The 15,749-nt window shown below is 46.8% G+C and overlaps 1 protein-coding gene across 8 annotated transcripts in view; it reads right to left on the bottom strand.

The window, feature by feature from the left end:
- The window catches only part of GPC3 (glypican 3), a 131,710-nt gene extending 116,426 nt beyond the window's left edge, over positions 1-15,284 (bottom strand). For 4 of the 8 annotated variants that reach the window (XR_013226247.1, XR_013226246.1, XM_077308280.1 and 1 more), the window contains exons 1-2: positions 14,976-15,281; positions 1,445-1,645 (exon numbers count right to left, since the gene is read on the bottom strand). Coding sequence is in view for 5 of the 8 variants with exons in the window: in XM_077308280.1 (XP_077164395.1) it covers positions 1,445-1,645; positions 14,976-15,129 (355 nt within the window). In the remaining 3 variants the exon portion in view is untranslated. Of the gene's footprint in view, positions 1-1,444; positions 1,646-14,975 lie in introns of those variants that run through there. The other 4 variants (XM_077308278.1, XM_077308275.1, XM_077308276.1 and 1 more) reach the window with 4 other exon arrangements.
- Between the last annotated feature and the right edge of the window lie 465 nt (positions 15,285-15,749).

Below are 15,749 nucleotides of genomic sequence, written 5' to 3' on the forward strand. Positions count from 1 at the left end.
AATCTACACAGAGGTGTTAAAATGGTTAGAACTTTTGAAAAAGGAATCAGAATTTCCAAAACACATGGACATTTGAACTTTGCTTGTTGAATCTGAAAATATTCTATTTCAAGATAAACCATCCCTGCCCATATAAACCCTGTTGCTCCAGAAGAGAAACCCTCAAGAGCACCCTCTTGTTTCTGAATTCCACACTAGCAGAAGGGTTGACACTGCCCAAGCTAGTTTCTTGCCAGCCCTACTGACTCCCAGGAACAACCATGCATCAGGTTTTTCCACAATGAATGTAACAGAAGCATTTGGGGGAGAGGGATATTTATTCCAGGGCACCTCCAGTGTTGCATTGCTGCACAGAAAAGCCAAAGCCAAATCTCAGAAAGCACCCAACTGAACTATTCCTTGATTGTTCCAATGCCCTTAACTGCTCACAAGCCACATGTGGTCACACATTTACATCTTGGCCAAAAAGGTACCAAAATGTGGGAGTCTTAATCTTCCAATGCAGTCCACTGGCAGCCTGTTTCAAGAGCTGCCTCACCTCCATGAAGGAGAGATGCAATATCACTCTGCCACCCACCTTGGAAATTTGCATTAGATCAGAGAAACAACTGAAGATACTGGGTTTGGGTATTATTTTTCTTTATTTTTGTAAATCAATAAATACTTATAAAAATGGTGCCATGTCTCATAGTCTCCCCTCCAAAGCAACCATTTTTCCCTGCAGAGATGTTCTTTATAGTCTGAACATGAGACAGCATGCATGTTTGTGTGTGTGAAGTTGTCCGGAAAAAACCTACACAAGGCAACAAGCTGGTGATTGCTGGGTGAGCATTTTACCCACCTGCCCTGCATACAGAGAGCAGGAGGAGGAGAAGGGACACATCCACTCCACTGAGGCCTGAGGGCCTGTTGCTGCAGCTCTCCTCGCCCGGCTAAACATCACTCTTCTCTGCCTTCCCAGTCACCATACAGAGCGGGGAGGGCATAGGCAAGCCAGTTGTAATTCCTGAAGATCTCCACCCCCACCCCCCCGAGTTTGGCAACCCAGTTGGCTGCACATGAGAAAGGAGTGGGGAATCGAGCTCAGCTCTTTAGATGAGAATGTCAAAACCATGATTTATGCTGTTGCCATGTAGCCAGAACCTAAGAAGGCCACAGTGCAGGTGTGAGTCCTAGCACCCGTTGATTCCCTGGATACAACAGGCTTTGCCACTAGTAAGTGAATAATGCTGTTGGTAAGTTAATGTTTTATCAATGCCAGTGAATAGACAAAATATTTTGATTTGATAAATCATGGATGATACAAGGGAATCCCTTCCATAGCATTGGGACTCAACGTTTCCCAGCAGTGTCAGCCTCCCAGAATGCAGCATACAAGCCCAGTTGCTCCAAGATGAATGTGGAGTATACCCTCTGCCTCAAGAGCTGCCTCACTACCCCTTACCTCCATGAAGGAGAGATGTGGTATCACTCTGCCACGTACCTTGGAAGACAGCTGCATTCTGGATGATGAGGAACTTCAGATCCATGCTGGCAGATTGGAGAAGTTGCTCCATATTGGAACGGGCCATAGCTTGGTATTTTTCTTCCATTTTCCTGGAGCAACATGTTGGAACTTTCGGCACACATACTTGCAAGTCATGCCCTGTAAGTACACACAAGGCATTTGATTAGGACATAGCTGACCGTCAAACATGGGAGTCTGCAACCTATCAAGTGGCTCCCAACATTTGGTGCTGGTTGACCACAGAGGATAGCATGGACACAGAGGTCCAACTAACTACTTTTTGTTTCTCTCTGGACCAATTCTAACTTTTCTGTTAATCACATGATACACCTAAAAAAGAAGCACTCAATGAGAAAACATTTCATGTAACAAGTTCTTCTGTAAACTTCCTGAAGCCCATCTCCAGCTTATGAGAGAACTCTAACCAGTCAGTGACCCACAATACCTCAGGTTTTAGTCTTTGAGCAAGATGGTTAACAAATTGCTGCCTCTTCCACTAAACAATCTCATTACTACACAAACAAAATCACCTGCTCTTTGCAGCGGCTTCTCACGTTCTCAACTAGAGGAATAGGTTGAATAGCTGCCCCTTTTTAATGGAATGCATAAGAAAGGTGCAGAAAATTAAAGATGAATTTAATTCAATTGTTTCCCAGAGGTAGAAAAGCTACTCCTACTTGCATAGTGGTAACCAACCAGCAGAGCCATATCCTGCTGAAAAATCAAAGTCCTACAAATCAGAAGCAGTATGACACATCTCCATGAATGTAGCAAGCCTTACAGAGGTTTATGCCTTAATTCAACAGAAATAGCAACAGTGGGTGTCTAGGGAGTATCAAGCATCCAAGGAGGTGTGGCATAAAGCCCCTTTCTCAGAGCAGAACAAAACAGAATATACAGGGATGAAAAGCTCATGTAAGGTAAAGGTAAAGGTATCCCCTGTGCAAGCACCGAGTCATGTCTGACCCTTGGGGTGACGCCCTCTAGCGTTTTCATGGCAGACTCAATACGGGGTGGTTTGCCAGTGCCTTCCTCAGTCATGACCGTTTACCCCCCAGCAGCAAGCTGGGTACTCATTTTACCGACCTCGGAAGGATGGAAGGCTGAGTCAACCTTGAGCCGGCTGCTGGGATCGAACTCCCAACCTCATGAGCAAAGCTTTCAGACAGCTGCCTTACCACTCTGCGCCACAAGAGGCTCAAAGCTCATGTAATTACCAGCAAATTCAAGCCACAATCCTAAACATACTTAGAGAGAAGCAAGTGTCTCTCCACAACAGTTTTCCAATTGGATATGTCAAGAACCTACAAGTCTAAGAGTAGCTACATTGTCCATCAATGGGTATGAACCATCAGAAAGAACTTAAAAGCTCCATACAGCTAGGTGCAAACCACTGGGAGGATAAAGAGGGACTGCTGTCCTTATTTCCAGAAAGGTCAGGAATACAGTATGCGGCTGGCCACCTCTGGGAGAGAACATTTTAACCTTCCAGAATATTCAGTTGCTGGCCGAAGAGTAGCAGTTCTATTACAAAGGAATTTCAGAAATATTAGAGAGACTGCTGAATGGCAACTGATAATGTGGTGCGAGATTGGGGATCGTGGCAATGGCCATGGGATCACCAAGAGCTGGACACAACTGACCAGCTGACGACAAACAACCACAATGAAGCTCAAGAGATCCCATCCTCCTGGACTGAATCCAGACCTAGCTTTCCTGTTTTATTACCAATGTTCTCCACGCCTACTGGCCCCTCTGCACATCACACCTAATCCCATCGTGCCTGCTGCCGTCATTTGGCATCTGAAATCACTCCCCTCCCCAAGACACAAGGACAGATGGACTCATTCTAACTGTATCTGAAAGAGCAGTCACTTCCAAAAGCTTACACCCTGCTCTAAATTTTGTTAGTCTTTAAGGTCTTACTTGACTCCTACTGATTTTGTACACATCATACAACATTTTTTGCCACTGAGTCACTGTCACCTTATGGCAACCTTGCAGAGTTTTCAAGGCAAGAGATGCTCTTTACCTCCTTTACGCTGCCTGCCTATCTGTAGCAACTCGGATATTCCTCAGTGGTCTCCTATCCCAATAATAGCCAGAGACAGCCCTGCTTAGCTTCCAAGATATGAGACCAGGACATCCTAGGCTATGCTATCCAGGGCAGGGTACATAACATTTAGCACAGAAATAATCCATCATTTTGTAAGCTTTATTCGCAACCATCAGCCACCTCCATATCATGCTTATGGTATGGAGAAGTCTAATGGAGGAGTCTAATATTTATCTTAACGAAATCGAAGCCCATTTCCCCCTTCTCGTTATAACCCTGTTATAAGTTGCCAGCAGAGGTAGGGTTGCCATGTACAGTTTGGAAACCCCTAGTTTTGAGGATTGATCCTGGAAAGGGCAGGGACCTCAGTGGGGTATGATGTCATAAAATGCTACCCTCCAAAGCAGGGGTACCCTCGCTAGCAGAGGCTCATGGGAATTGTAGTCCATGGACATCTGGAGGGCCGCAGTTTGACTACGCCTGCTCCAAAGCATCAATTTTCTCCAGGGAACAGTCTCTGTAGACTGGAGATGTTCTGTAATTCCAGGAGGTCTCCAGATCCTACCTGGTAGCTGGCATCCCTACCAGTCAGGTAGATTAAGAGCCTGTGACTGGTCCAAGGTCACCCAGCAAGCTTCCACAGCAGGATTCTATGTATTGCTACCATTTTGCTAATGTTTTGATACTGTTTAAACAGCCTCTTCGAGAACTTTCCATAAACACATTACCTACAAACATATACCCAGCCATCCCACTTTCTTGCTTTCCCTGTTTTGTTTTTTGTATTAATGGTGCAAAGTGTTCTTATCTTGACTGCATTCCTCTCCTGAGCTAGAGGACAGCAAGAACAATTTTAGCAGAGGCTCAATTCCTCACATTTTCAATTATTACCAGGGCAAGAAGCACAAAACACCAGCTTCCCTCTGGGCTGTTTGCATTTTGATCCACATTATCACTTGAAAAATACAGGCAAGACAGATGCACACTGAGGAACCTAGTCCTTTTGACGGTTTATCTACCATTGCTGATAAAATGTTAAGATGCTCAGATACTATCAAGGCGATGTGTAAATATCGGACATATTTTGCAAATACGCAGCTATAAAGAAAATGTTACCAATTTGTAGGTGTCTATAGCCTTTTAATCAGGCACATAAATACCTACACTTCCTAAAGCTATTGGGGGACGGGGGAAGAACCACGCACAGGAAAGCTCTCCAGGATGTTGTTAAATTTAAAATTAATCCCTCAGCAGAGGAGAAAACCTTAAATGGTCACAGTGTAAAGTGATCGCCTGGAGCAGGTTGCTACAGGAGTTTCTGCTCCTGCTCTCTCTACTATCAAGAGAGCAACTTGCAAGCCTGAAATAATTAAGAGGGGAAAACTCAATTACCCGGCAAACTAAAAGACCTTAAATTGCCACGCTGAGCTAAATGGAAAACAAAGTAAAGACCCAGAGCATCATTAGTGCTGGCTCAAAAGAAATGGGGGGGGGAAGCACACATGCACACAGAGACTTGACCAGGCTCATGATAATTTCAGTTTCCTCCAAGCCGAAAATATACATACTGCACTTTTTAACTAACCCTGCTTTCTTATTTCACCACAACAAAATAGTAAAGGTGACTCTTTTCCATCTTCCAAAAGCACATCTATTACAGTGAAGCAACTCACTGTACAGGAAACCTAACTCCATTACAGATGCCAGGAAAGAAGGAAAATCTAACTGCCAATTCGTTTCTGCAGTGAGCTCAAACTGCAGCTCCCAGTTGAGACAAATGGCATTTTCTGCCCTGAGATCCTGAGATAGACTCATTCACCTTTAATTCAGTGCCTTATACGCAGACAACCAAAGGGGGGGAAATCAATCATACTGAAATTTAAGGAAGAACTATTGGTGTATTGATAAATATTAAGAGCAAGGGACCCACAATTTTTCAGGGGTGGGGGGTAGATGGTCACCACCACAGTCAACTTGTTTACAGGCTTGGGCAAGTCTTTTTCATCCAGCAATACAAAAAATCAGTGGCATACCTCTACAGCAGGATTATCCTTCACACAGAAAGGATTATCCTTCACACAGAAAGGATAGAAGAGCCCCTTCTACCAGCAGGATAGAAGAGCCCTTTCTACCCTTCTACTTTTCATAAGTCTACCCACAACTAGAAGAAGAAGAAGAGTTGGTTCTTATATGCTGCTTTTCCCTACCTGAAGGAGGCTCAAAGCGGCTTACAGTTGCCTTCCCATTCCTGTGGCGTGGGTGAGGCTGAGAGAGCCCTGATATCACTGCCCAGTCAGAACAGTTTTATCAGTGCCGTGGCAAGCCCAAGGTCACCCAGCTGGCTGCATGTGGGGGAGTGCAGAACCGAACCAGGCATGCCAGATTAGAAGTCCGCACTCCTAACCACTACACCAAACTGGCTCTCAAAACTAGACAATGCATCCTGCAGAATAGTTGCAGGACATCCAGCCTGCATCGAGAATCAGGCACATCCGTCCCACTTAAGTAGCTACTGGGAACTTACTAGCATGTTTGCCTTAACTTCGGAAGCAGGGGCTAATGTGGTCCTCCTAACGAAAGATGTGTGCTCCCTCCTCTTCTGAGATTAACGTTTGGTTTATTTATTTCATTTATGCCTTTACCATTCTTGGTCGCGGAGGCCCAGCCTTACATCACTCTCTCCTCCACTGAATCCCGATAACCTTGTTAGGTTGGCTGGGCCAAGAGTGGTCAGCCAGCAAGTTTCTATGGCAAAGTGGGAACTGTAATCTGCATCTCCCTGATCCAATGCTTTTGGCTGCCATTTCAGACTCTTACTGGAAATAGTTACGCTTTTTGTTCAAGTCAGAACTTTCAATCAGAAGCATAATTACGGGAAGAACAGGCAACCAATCTTCTTGCTTCTGCAGCATCCCTTGGTGCTCCTGAGACCCCCACACCCCATCCTAAGGTGCATTCGGTATTGTGGTTTAGAACTCCAAACTGAAAGTGAATTTCCTGTGCAAGCTCCAGACTCAGCTATCTGCTTTGTACCAGATTACAGAGCATTCATTTTTTGCCAAGCCCCACAAGCAAGCTTGTTTGAAGCCTAAAAGCAGACAAATTTTGGCAAACCTGTTGTCCCTGGAAATAAGTTAAAAGGGAAGAAAAGTGGCCAGGCAGATGATTGTTACTAACACAGCAGATAAAAAGGGGGAGAAAGAGGCAAGAAAGCAATAAAGAGGAGGCCTGACACCCCCACCACACACACACTATCCAGAACAACAGTTCCCTGATTACAGAGATTTATGTAGTCAGTGCTGGAAAGCAGATGATCATCCGAGTGTAATTACTCACTCGGCAAAGATCTCCAGGATGGGCCTGTTCCAAGAGGGATAAAGCGGGCAGTCACTGCTTTCATTACATTTACTTCTTATATTGTTTAGCAAATAAAAGCACTGCCAGAGAAACACACAGAAAACTTACAACTACGCATGAAAATCATCAAATAATTATGTCCCATCCCCAGCCCAAAAAAGTCCTTATAATTTAAAGCTCATTCTTACAAATGCCATTACTGGGAAAGCAAGCCCCTTGGATTGCCAACTTCTGGAGGGGCAGTGGTCACAGCACATACAATGTCCGACCCATCTGCCATGAGCAGAAGGTACTAGGTTGGCCAACTCCTCATGTGAGTGGGTCAGAGAACTCTTCATAGGGAGGCCTTCATTGCTGGGAAGAGAAAGAGCTGGCAAGTCACACTAAGTAGTGCGAAACATACAGACTGAGGGTACTGAGGCAGCAAACCATATGCCCAGGATTCCTGGAAGTCTTCGCAGAATTGCTGCGAATTCTGGGGTATGGGCATGCAGAACAGTCATATTAAGCACTGCAACATACACCCCATAGCCCACACACCTATAACTCATTCCCACATTACATTGGTCCCCAAACCAGGGTGAAAAAGAGAAGAAGCATCCCTTCTGACAACCTAAAAGGCTCTGCAGGGGATCAAAGGACCTGCATGCACAAAAGCCGAGGCAGGGGGTCGGAAAGAGGAGAACTAGGCAAGATTGAGCAAAAAGGCCACTTTGGTCCAACCCAACATATGGAGGGGCTGCTCTATACACACCCCTTTTAGAGTAGAAGGAATATAAATGTATTCATACACACACACTTCACACTCTAGAGAGGAGTCCTGGAAATTGTTCCACCTTGTGAGGATTGAGTACCTCTAACCATGTGTGGAACTCAGTTCCCACCAACGGAACCCCTTACTTGAAGAGATGGGATTAGGGAACAAGGTTACCATAAGGTACCTTTAAGAAAAAATTAATAGCTCCATGCTATGCAGAGAAGAGGGCAGAGAGTTTATAAACTACAGATGGGACTCCTAGACCCACTTTTTCTTGGCCTATTAAATAAGGTAAAGGTAAAGGTATCCCCTGTGCAAGCACCGAGTCATGTCTGACCCTTGGGGTGACGCCCTCTAGCGTTTTCATGGCAGACTCAATACGGGGTGGTTTGCCAGTGCCTTCCCCAGTCATGACCGTTTACCCCCCAGCAGCAAGCTGGGTACTCATTTTACCGACCTTGGAAGGATGGAAGGCTGAGTCAACCTTGAGCCGGCTGCTGGGATCGAACTCCCAACCTCATGGGCAAAGCTTTCAGGCGGCTGCCTTACCACTCTGCGCCACAAGAGGCTCTTTGGCCTATTAAATGCAAAGGGCTTTTTTTCTTTCACACCAGAGTCTGTTCAAGTTGATCAAGTCAAAGCAAGCACACCAGGCTCATCTGGCTATTTCTCCATTCGCACAGATAAGGCTAGAAGCTCCATGCACCTTAATTAATTTCATATACCCAAATCCACTGAAAACCAGTTCATTCCAGTTGACCTTGCAGATCTGCCTGAGAAGTTGCATCGTTCAACAGCTTGTACCTTCAAATAAGTAAGGCACCTAATTAAGGCTCACTATATGCATACATTTTTGCCATGGATCACGTGGTTGTACATCTGAGATTCTAATAAAGCCATGGTTCAGCTCATCAAGATAAGCACCATCTGCAGAGGATGGTCTGAAAGACTAACAAGGCTGAAGCAGAGGGCATGGGGAACTACAGCAACCGCAATTAATTAAAGTCACAGTTTGGGAAATTCTGTTGTCTCAGTTCATTAATAACCTCTACCTAAGTTTAGATATTAAAACAACTGTTTTACCTGCAGTCTGCTTTCCTTAATTGTGGCAAAGGATTAGGTCTTCAAGGAGCCAAAGAGGTACTTTATTTTGTGTGTGCAAAAATCTTTGCTCTGTTGCACATTAACTCGCTGTGTCCAGCGCTGCTTTCCTTTGTACCACCAATTTGCTATTCTCAGTATGAGCTCACTTAAACCTCACTTCAAAGACCTTCCCAGCAGCTTTGCAAGCCAACTGACATGTGCAAAGTACATGAGGCGCATGAAGATCAACCTTTATCACAAAAATGAGAGGCCATTAAAAGAAGTGTATTGCCATGGTCATGGGGGGATCACACTTATTTTCTGACTAGCAAAAAAGCCCATTGCAAGCAGGAATGCAATGGGTGCTAGGACCCAGAGGACACCAGGAGGTGCAGATCTCTGTCTCTCTCTTGCTGGGTGTCTACATGTGCCTCACAGCAGAAGGCATAGCAGGTAATTAGGGCCAGTTTGTAGGAAGGAAGGAGGACTCGTGTGCAGTTTGGGGAGCTCTGTCTATCTCTCTCTTCTTCCATCGCAGCAGGGGCAGCTGTCTCCGTGTCTCTGTCAGCAGCTTAGGGCAGCTCTCTCAGTGTGTCTCTCTGCCTCCCTTGCAGCAGGAGGGAATGAGGGCTTGTGTTCGGTCTGTGTGTCTCTCTCTGTCTCTGGCACATCTGAGAGGAATGCGGCTAGCGTTTAAGGAGGGAAGGCAGGAGTTGTAGGGGAAGGGCCAATCAGCCAGCATTGCTGGCTGCACCCTGATTGGCCCTATTCCAACCTGGACAGCCAGACACGTTCCACCCCTGAGGCCGTTCCACAAATACAGAAGAACATTGGAGGGTAAAGATATGGACAGCTAGCAAATCCCAAAATCGGCACCTCTGATCAAGATCATTCCAGCAGGTACAGGTAGGCTTCTAATATACAACTTCAGAGCACCAGGGTAAGACAGCAGTATTACTCTGTGCCCGTGCCATTATACTTCCACAGAATTATTAGCAAAGCCCTCACTCCCAAGGACACACAAACCTTCTGCTGCGGACATCTCAACTCTGCCAGTGTGGTATAGTGCTTAAGAGCAGAGGCCTCTAATCTGGAGAACTGGGTTTGATTCCCCACTTCTCCTCCACATGCACCCAGCTGGGTGACCTTGCTGCTAGTGAGTTGTAAGAGCTCTCTCAGCCCCACCTACCTCACAGGGTGTCTGTTGTGGAGAGAGGAAGGGAAGCCAACTGTAAGTTGCTTTGAGACTTCTTCAGGTAGTGAAAAGCAGGGTATAAAAACCAACCACTTTTTCCTCAGGGAGTGCTAACCTACCAGAAAATCACTATCTACTAGGCCTGGGACTTTTTTGGTCCGAGTGCTGAAAATTTGCAACATCTACTAGTAAAGATGCTGCCAACAAACAAAATGCGGGGGGGAAGAGATGAAGCTAATACTTGGCCAGCAAGTTTGGGGCAAGCCAAGGCCCAGTGGTTCTGCCAGCATCTTGCCTCAGACTCAGCAGATAGCTATGATGATAGACATCAGCTATGCCTCTTGCTAGTGCCTTGACTCCTCAGGTAGAGATCTGGGTGCCAAGCAAAATTGTCTTGGAAGTTGGCTACCCTTTATCCTGGTCTTCCTCTGACAGTCACCTGCTTAGCTCACCTATGGTAAGTAACAATCATCCTAGGTAACCTGACAAGAGGCGTAACCTTTTATAGCTACTGGCTGCATCTTTCAAGCCATTAACAGGACTACCAGTGATTAACTGGCTAGGGGGGAATAATTCTAGAGGGGCAGTCGGCTGCAGCCAAAGCAACTACGCGGTATAAAGACCAACATGTTCATAGAGCAACTTCAAATGCCTAAAGTAATACGTTCAGCTAGCACAGACAGAATTTTGACAAAATTCATATTCAGGGCTGTTTCTTTCACTGGTCTTCGGCTGCAAATAAGCTGAATTAACTCACATTTTGGAATACAGGTGGCAGAAGGGGAAACAAGCTATTAGAGAGGATCAGAGTGCCCATTTTCTTTGGACATGACACTCTGGACTACTAGTAAGAAGAGAGAAACAATCTAATCTGAACTGTCACATCACAGACTGCTCCCAAATATTGATCTGAGGACTGGCAACTTCGCTATTGACTCTATTAACCTTCGACAAAAGGCAGTGATACCAACTGATTATGAACATGCAGCCTTCTCCAAACAGAGGCCTTTCAACCACTCCCCCACCCCAGCAACCCCCTAAGCTTGTAGTCCAGCAGGAATTTCAGTTTGGGCCTCTGTCATCCAAACCCGGCATGGCATCTATGGCACCACACTGCCTACCTAAGCTTCCTAAGATTATACATATTTTATGCAGGTATCTTACACAGGCATGCAATGTGAGAGCAAAAGGCTTGGACCCTCCTAATGGTCCATTAGGTCTGCAGTGGAGCATTAAGAACACATTTGTGACAGCCCATCATAAAGGCTTCACTGTGTGCAAATTTTACAATTGATTGTTATGCCTGGAGTAGACTATACTTCGCTCCCCAGGGTGGCAAAGCTCTTGCACAACTGCCTGCATGGAGCCAAAGAGGGGCACTTCCTAGAATAGGTTTGCCAAATTCTCACCCAGCAAGGGCGTTTGAATGGCAAAATTCTTGCAAAGATATCCTCAACGGGGGCCACCCCACTCCTACTGTACCCTCTTCGTGAAATACACAAGCTGCGAGTCAGAATGCTCTTGGGTTTGAACAGCAGGAATGCATGCACTAGGAAATGGCCAGGAAAAGGATGACCTTTCTGGAGCGGCTGCAAGAAAAGAAGGAACTTGTACTGCAAATGAGCCATGGAACATTGTAAAAGGGCAGCTCCAGTGTTCTTTGCATCTACCCACAATAGGCAACAGGGAGGCAATGGGAAAAGGTTTGGGCAAAGCCCGCCCCTCCCAAGGACACGCAAACCTTCTGCTACTGACATCTCAATTCTGCTCCCATGTTCAAGGCTCCAGGGTCGATGAGTGGGAAAGTGCTGGGTGAGGTTAATTGCTGGCCTTCACCCTGAAAAGTTACCCTTGCCCGCCCTTATGCCCCCGCACCATCTGCTGTCTCTCACCCATGACTCTGCATTGTAATCACACTAACTAAGGCTTTTATTTTGGGCTCAGTTCAAAGCTAATTAGATGTGCATTTTTAAGTCTGCTTTTGCAATCTAAAGTGCGAAGACTCAAGTGGTCACTTTTAAAAGCTGAAAATTACAGGGCTGCCACGACAACCTCAGACACACGCAAGGAGGTTCAAAGCAATGAACAAACTAAATGACAACACCAATGTGTTTTGCAGCTCTCGTTGGCCTGCAGTGTTATTGTCCCATGTCTCCCCCCCCCCCATTGTTTAGCTCTTACAATACAGATGAGCCTCCTCAGCACTTTTTCTGCAGTATTTATCACCTTGCTGCCTTAGCTGCATATACAAGCCTCGGATCTCTTCCCAAGACGAGATGCCATGGTGGTGTGGTATAAATTGTATATACAGTGAAGGCTTCAGGAAACACTACTTCCCCCTACAGAGTTCAGACTCCTGAGAAATCAAAGAAACCCCCATTATGACACAATATTCCCCTACCATTTCAAAGAATCTGCAGATCCCCTTCCCTTCCTCCAGAGAAGTATGGGGGGGGGAACTTCTTACAGATTCCCCTTCCGTGCTCCCAGCCGAAGGAATTATCTGCATCCACAAACAGATATACAAGAACAAGAGTCAGAAATTTTACCAGGTTTTCTAGATACCATTGGTGAAATCTAAATTAGGAAAAGTGTCATTTTATAGGGAAAAAAGAGACAAAACAGCCTCTGCTATGGTATTTTAAGTACTGAATACAACAGAGGAGATCAAGGCCTCTTCATTTACATTTAGATTTGGGGAGTACCAGTTTTTTAGAGTGTTTATGCCTTGTCTCTAAGGTGTTACTAGTGTTCTAATGCAGACCAACACAGCTACCCTGACTCTACAGGCCTCTTACATTTTGTATCTAGGTCCAATGGGCCAAGTTGGACCATAGTAAAGCAATAGCTTACCCTGCCTTTCTCCCCAGTGGGGACCCAGAACAAGTTAAATGATTCTCCTTTTCCATATGTTGTCACAGCAACCCTGTGAGGCAGGATACCCAGACAATACATGTCTAACCCAAAGGCGCCCATAGCAAGGCTCAATTGGAAGAGTAGCAATTTGAACTCGGGTCTGAGATCCAAGCCCAACACCACAGCACAAGCAAAACAGCAGCATTCAATAATCTGCATGAAGTGAAGTCATTTTACAATCCTGAACACGTCAGTAGTATTTCTGATCATGCTGCGGATAAAGGAGTGAGGCCGTTATCACCTTCATGCTCTTTGGAAAACCCCAATGCAAGCTGTGCCTTGGGAATGCTCAGCAATTCTGACAGCCCCAGTGCTATGCTTTGAGAACAGGTCCATTGAACTCAGTGGGATTTACTCCCACTGAGCTCCTACGGGACACAAAACATGAGATCACTGCATTGTATGAAATGTTCCTTTGAAGACAAGCCGGCCAGACTTCTGGGGTGCTAGATAAAGATCTTGGCCGGCAGCCCACACTGCTCCTTCTTACTCCCAGAAGCCAAGGACAATAAGAGAGGAGTGCAAAGACCACTGCCCCCTAGTGACAAGGACAGCCACATGCCGGAGAAGCAGCTGAGGGGCCTGCTTATTTTACCTGTGGGGGACCTTGTGACACAGGGAAGTGCGTCCAGAGCAAGGAAAGAGGGCTGGGAGGCATGCAACCTGCCCTTCTTTTCACAGAAACATGTCTGCCTTCCCAATGCCCAGTACTGCTGCAAAAGGGGAACTGCCAGGGCCCTTTCTAGATACCCCTTAAGAAAGAAGCACTAGCATTCTCGCTTTCTACACAGAGTGAAGCAACTGCAGAAGCTCCATCTACAGCCATGCTGAACCTTCAAGAGTGACAAGTGTTGAAAGATGGTAGCCCAAAGAGCAGTTTTGAAATAGGAGATTAAATGTCAGCACAAGGATATTAGACAATATGAGAAAAACAGAGGCAGAAGAAAGGGCCACACAAGGCTATAGCATATAGCAGGGGTAGTCAAACTGTGGCCCTCCAGATGTCCATGGACTACAATTCCCATGAGCCCCTGCCTGCTGGCAGGGGCTCATGGGAATTGTACTCCATGGACATCTGGAGGGCCACAGTTTGACTACCCCTGGCATATAGGATAGAAGATCCAAGCTAAATTTTTCCAAATAAATATTTTGGAAATCACAGATCAGAAACTTTTATTTGGGTTCTTCATTAAGTATACATAGCTTTCATACTCTTTATGGAGGTCCCTCCTACAAATGAATTGTGTGATCTAGGCACATGGCAGCCCCTCCCATTCTCAAAGGGGATGTCCCAGTTGGCTTTCAAGGCATCCCCCATACCCAGCACTCAACACCCAGAGAGATCTGCAGCTTCCCAGTATTTCTACACCAAACACACACAACCCCTTTGCTGCACAATACACCCCACACACACAGGGGAAACCTGCTCTTCACCAGCTCAGGGAAATCCACTGAGCCAGTCAGTGTCCATAAACCACAGCAGCCAAGTAGAACCTCCAGGCATAGGAACAGATTACCACTTAAGTAAGGAACCACAGCCTACTACCTGAAAATACTCCGGCAGGAAGCTACTGGAAACAAAATATTGGACAAAACAGACCCGAGAACGAGCCTGTGCACCTTTTTTAGGTCTTTAAGTAGACTAAAAACCACATAACGGGACTTTCAGCCGGCTCACAGAGCTTTAGTGAGTTCCAGAAACCATGCCCGGGGTTAGCTTGTGTTCAGCAGAGCGTGTCTTTCCTTACTAAAAGGGATAACGCCACTCACAGCGGTTCGAGCCCGGGGAACATGAAACTTGCAAGCCGGCGTCAACAGTTTCAAAGAGCAAGCGCTACCTTGCTTCGTTGCCCGAGTCGGCGGTAAAGCGCACCGGACCGGCCTTTGTAAAGGTTTCTACTGTGCCACAGCATGAAAGAGAACGAGCACCGGAACAGTATTGCACTGTATCAATGAGAAGCGCCGATTAAAGTAGTAATGCCGGCCGACTTGCGGCTCCCACAGAACTCTTCGCCACCCTAGAAAAAGCTCCGTTTGCAGCACTTAATAAATCTACCCTGAGAAAGCCAACCAGGAGACAAGGCCCTCGACTACAGCTGCTCACCTGCGCCCGGGCTCTCCGGCATCCACTTCGCACCGGGTTGGACCGCTTGGAAGGCGGCGCGGACGCGCTGGCAAGCGAACTCCGCCCGGGCGCCCAGCAGAACCGCGACCGAGAGCAGCGCGCAAAGGCGCAAAGCTGCTCCCCCGCCGGCCATCCCGCCGCCTCTACCGCCTGTCCCTGGCGCGCATTCCCAGCCGCTCTGCCAGGAGCCGACTTGCGTTTTCGACTCCGCGACCCACCAAACGCCCGGATCAGCAGCAGCGACACCGACCGCTCCTAAAGGCTTCTTCTCCGAACAGCAGAGCGTACCGCAGTACAAGAAGAACCCGCGCCGCGCTGATTGGCCCACTCGGACCGCTGCCGTGACTGGCTCCCTGCAAACTTTCCCCGCCTCCCATTGGCTCCGGGAGGGGAAACTCTTCTGCCGCCAGGCCCCCCTGCCTGCCCACTCTTTGGGGAAGGGACCAGGGGGGGACCCTGAAAGCAGACCCCGACATACACGCCCATTTTCTGTGAAATGCGAATGTAAGGCTGACAATCAAGGGACGGGAAGCCGCTAAACCTGCCAGCGCCCCAAGCTTGCTGCTGTGTCTTTAAAAGATTTGTGCTACGCAGAGAGCCGCAGCTGAAGCGCTTCATGTCATCAAGACCGACGCGATTACCTGCTAATCACCGAGAGTGCAGGTAGCTGTGCCTTGTGTAAGACGAGAGGCTTTTGCTGACGCTAATTGTTATGGCGCTAGGTTCCCATTAAAGGAGCCACTGCAAAGGCTG

The sequence above is a fragment of the Paroedura picta genome, chromosome 13 (assembly GCF_049243985.1).
Source record: "Paroedura picta isolate Pp20150507F chromosome 13, Ppicta_v3.0, whole genome shotgun sequence".
In the NCBI taxonomy this organism is placed as follows: Eukaryota; Metazoa; Chordata; class Lepidosauria; order Squamata; family Gekkonidae; genus Paroedura; species Paroedura picta.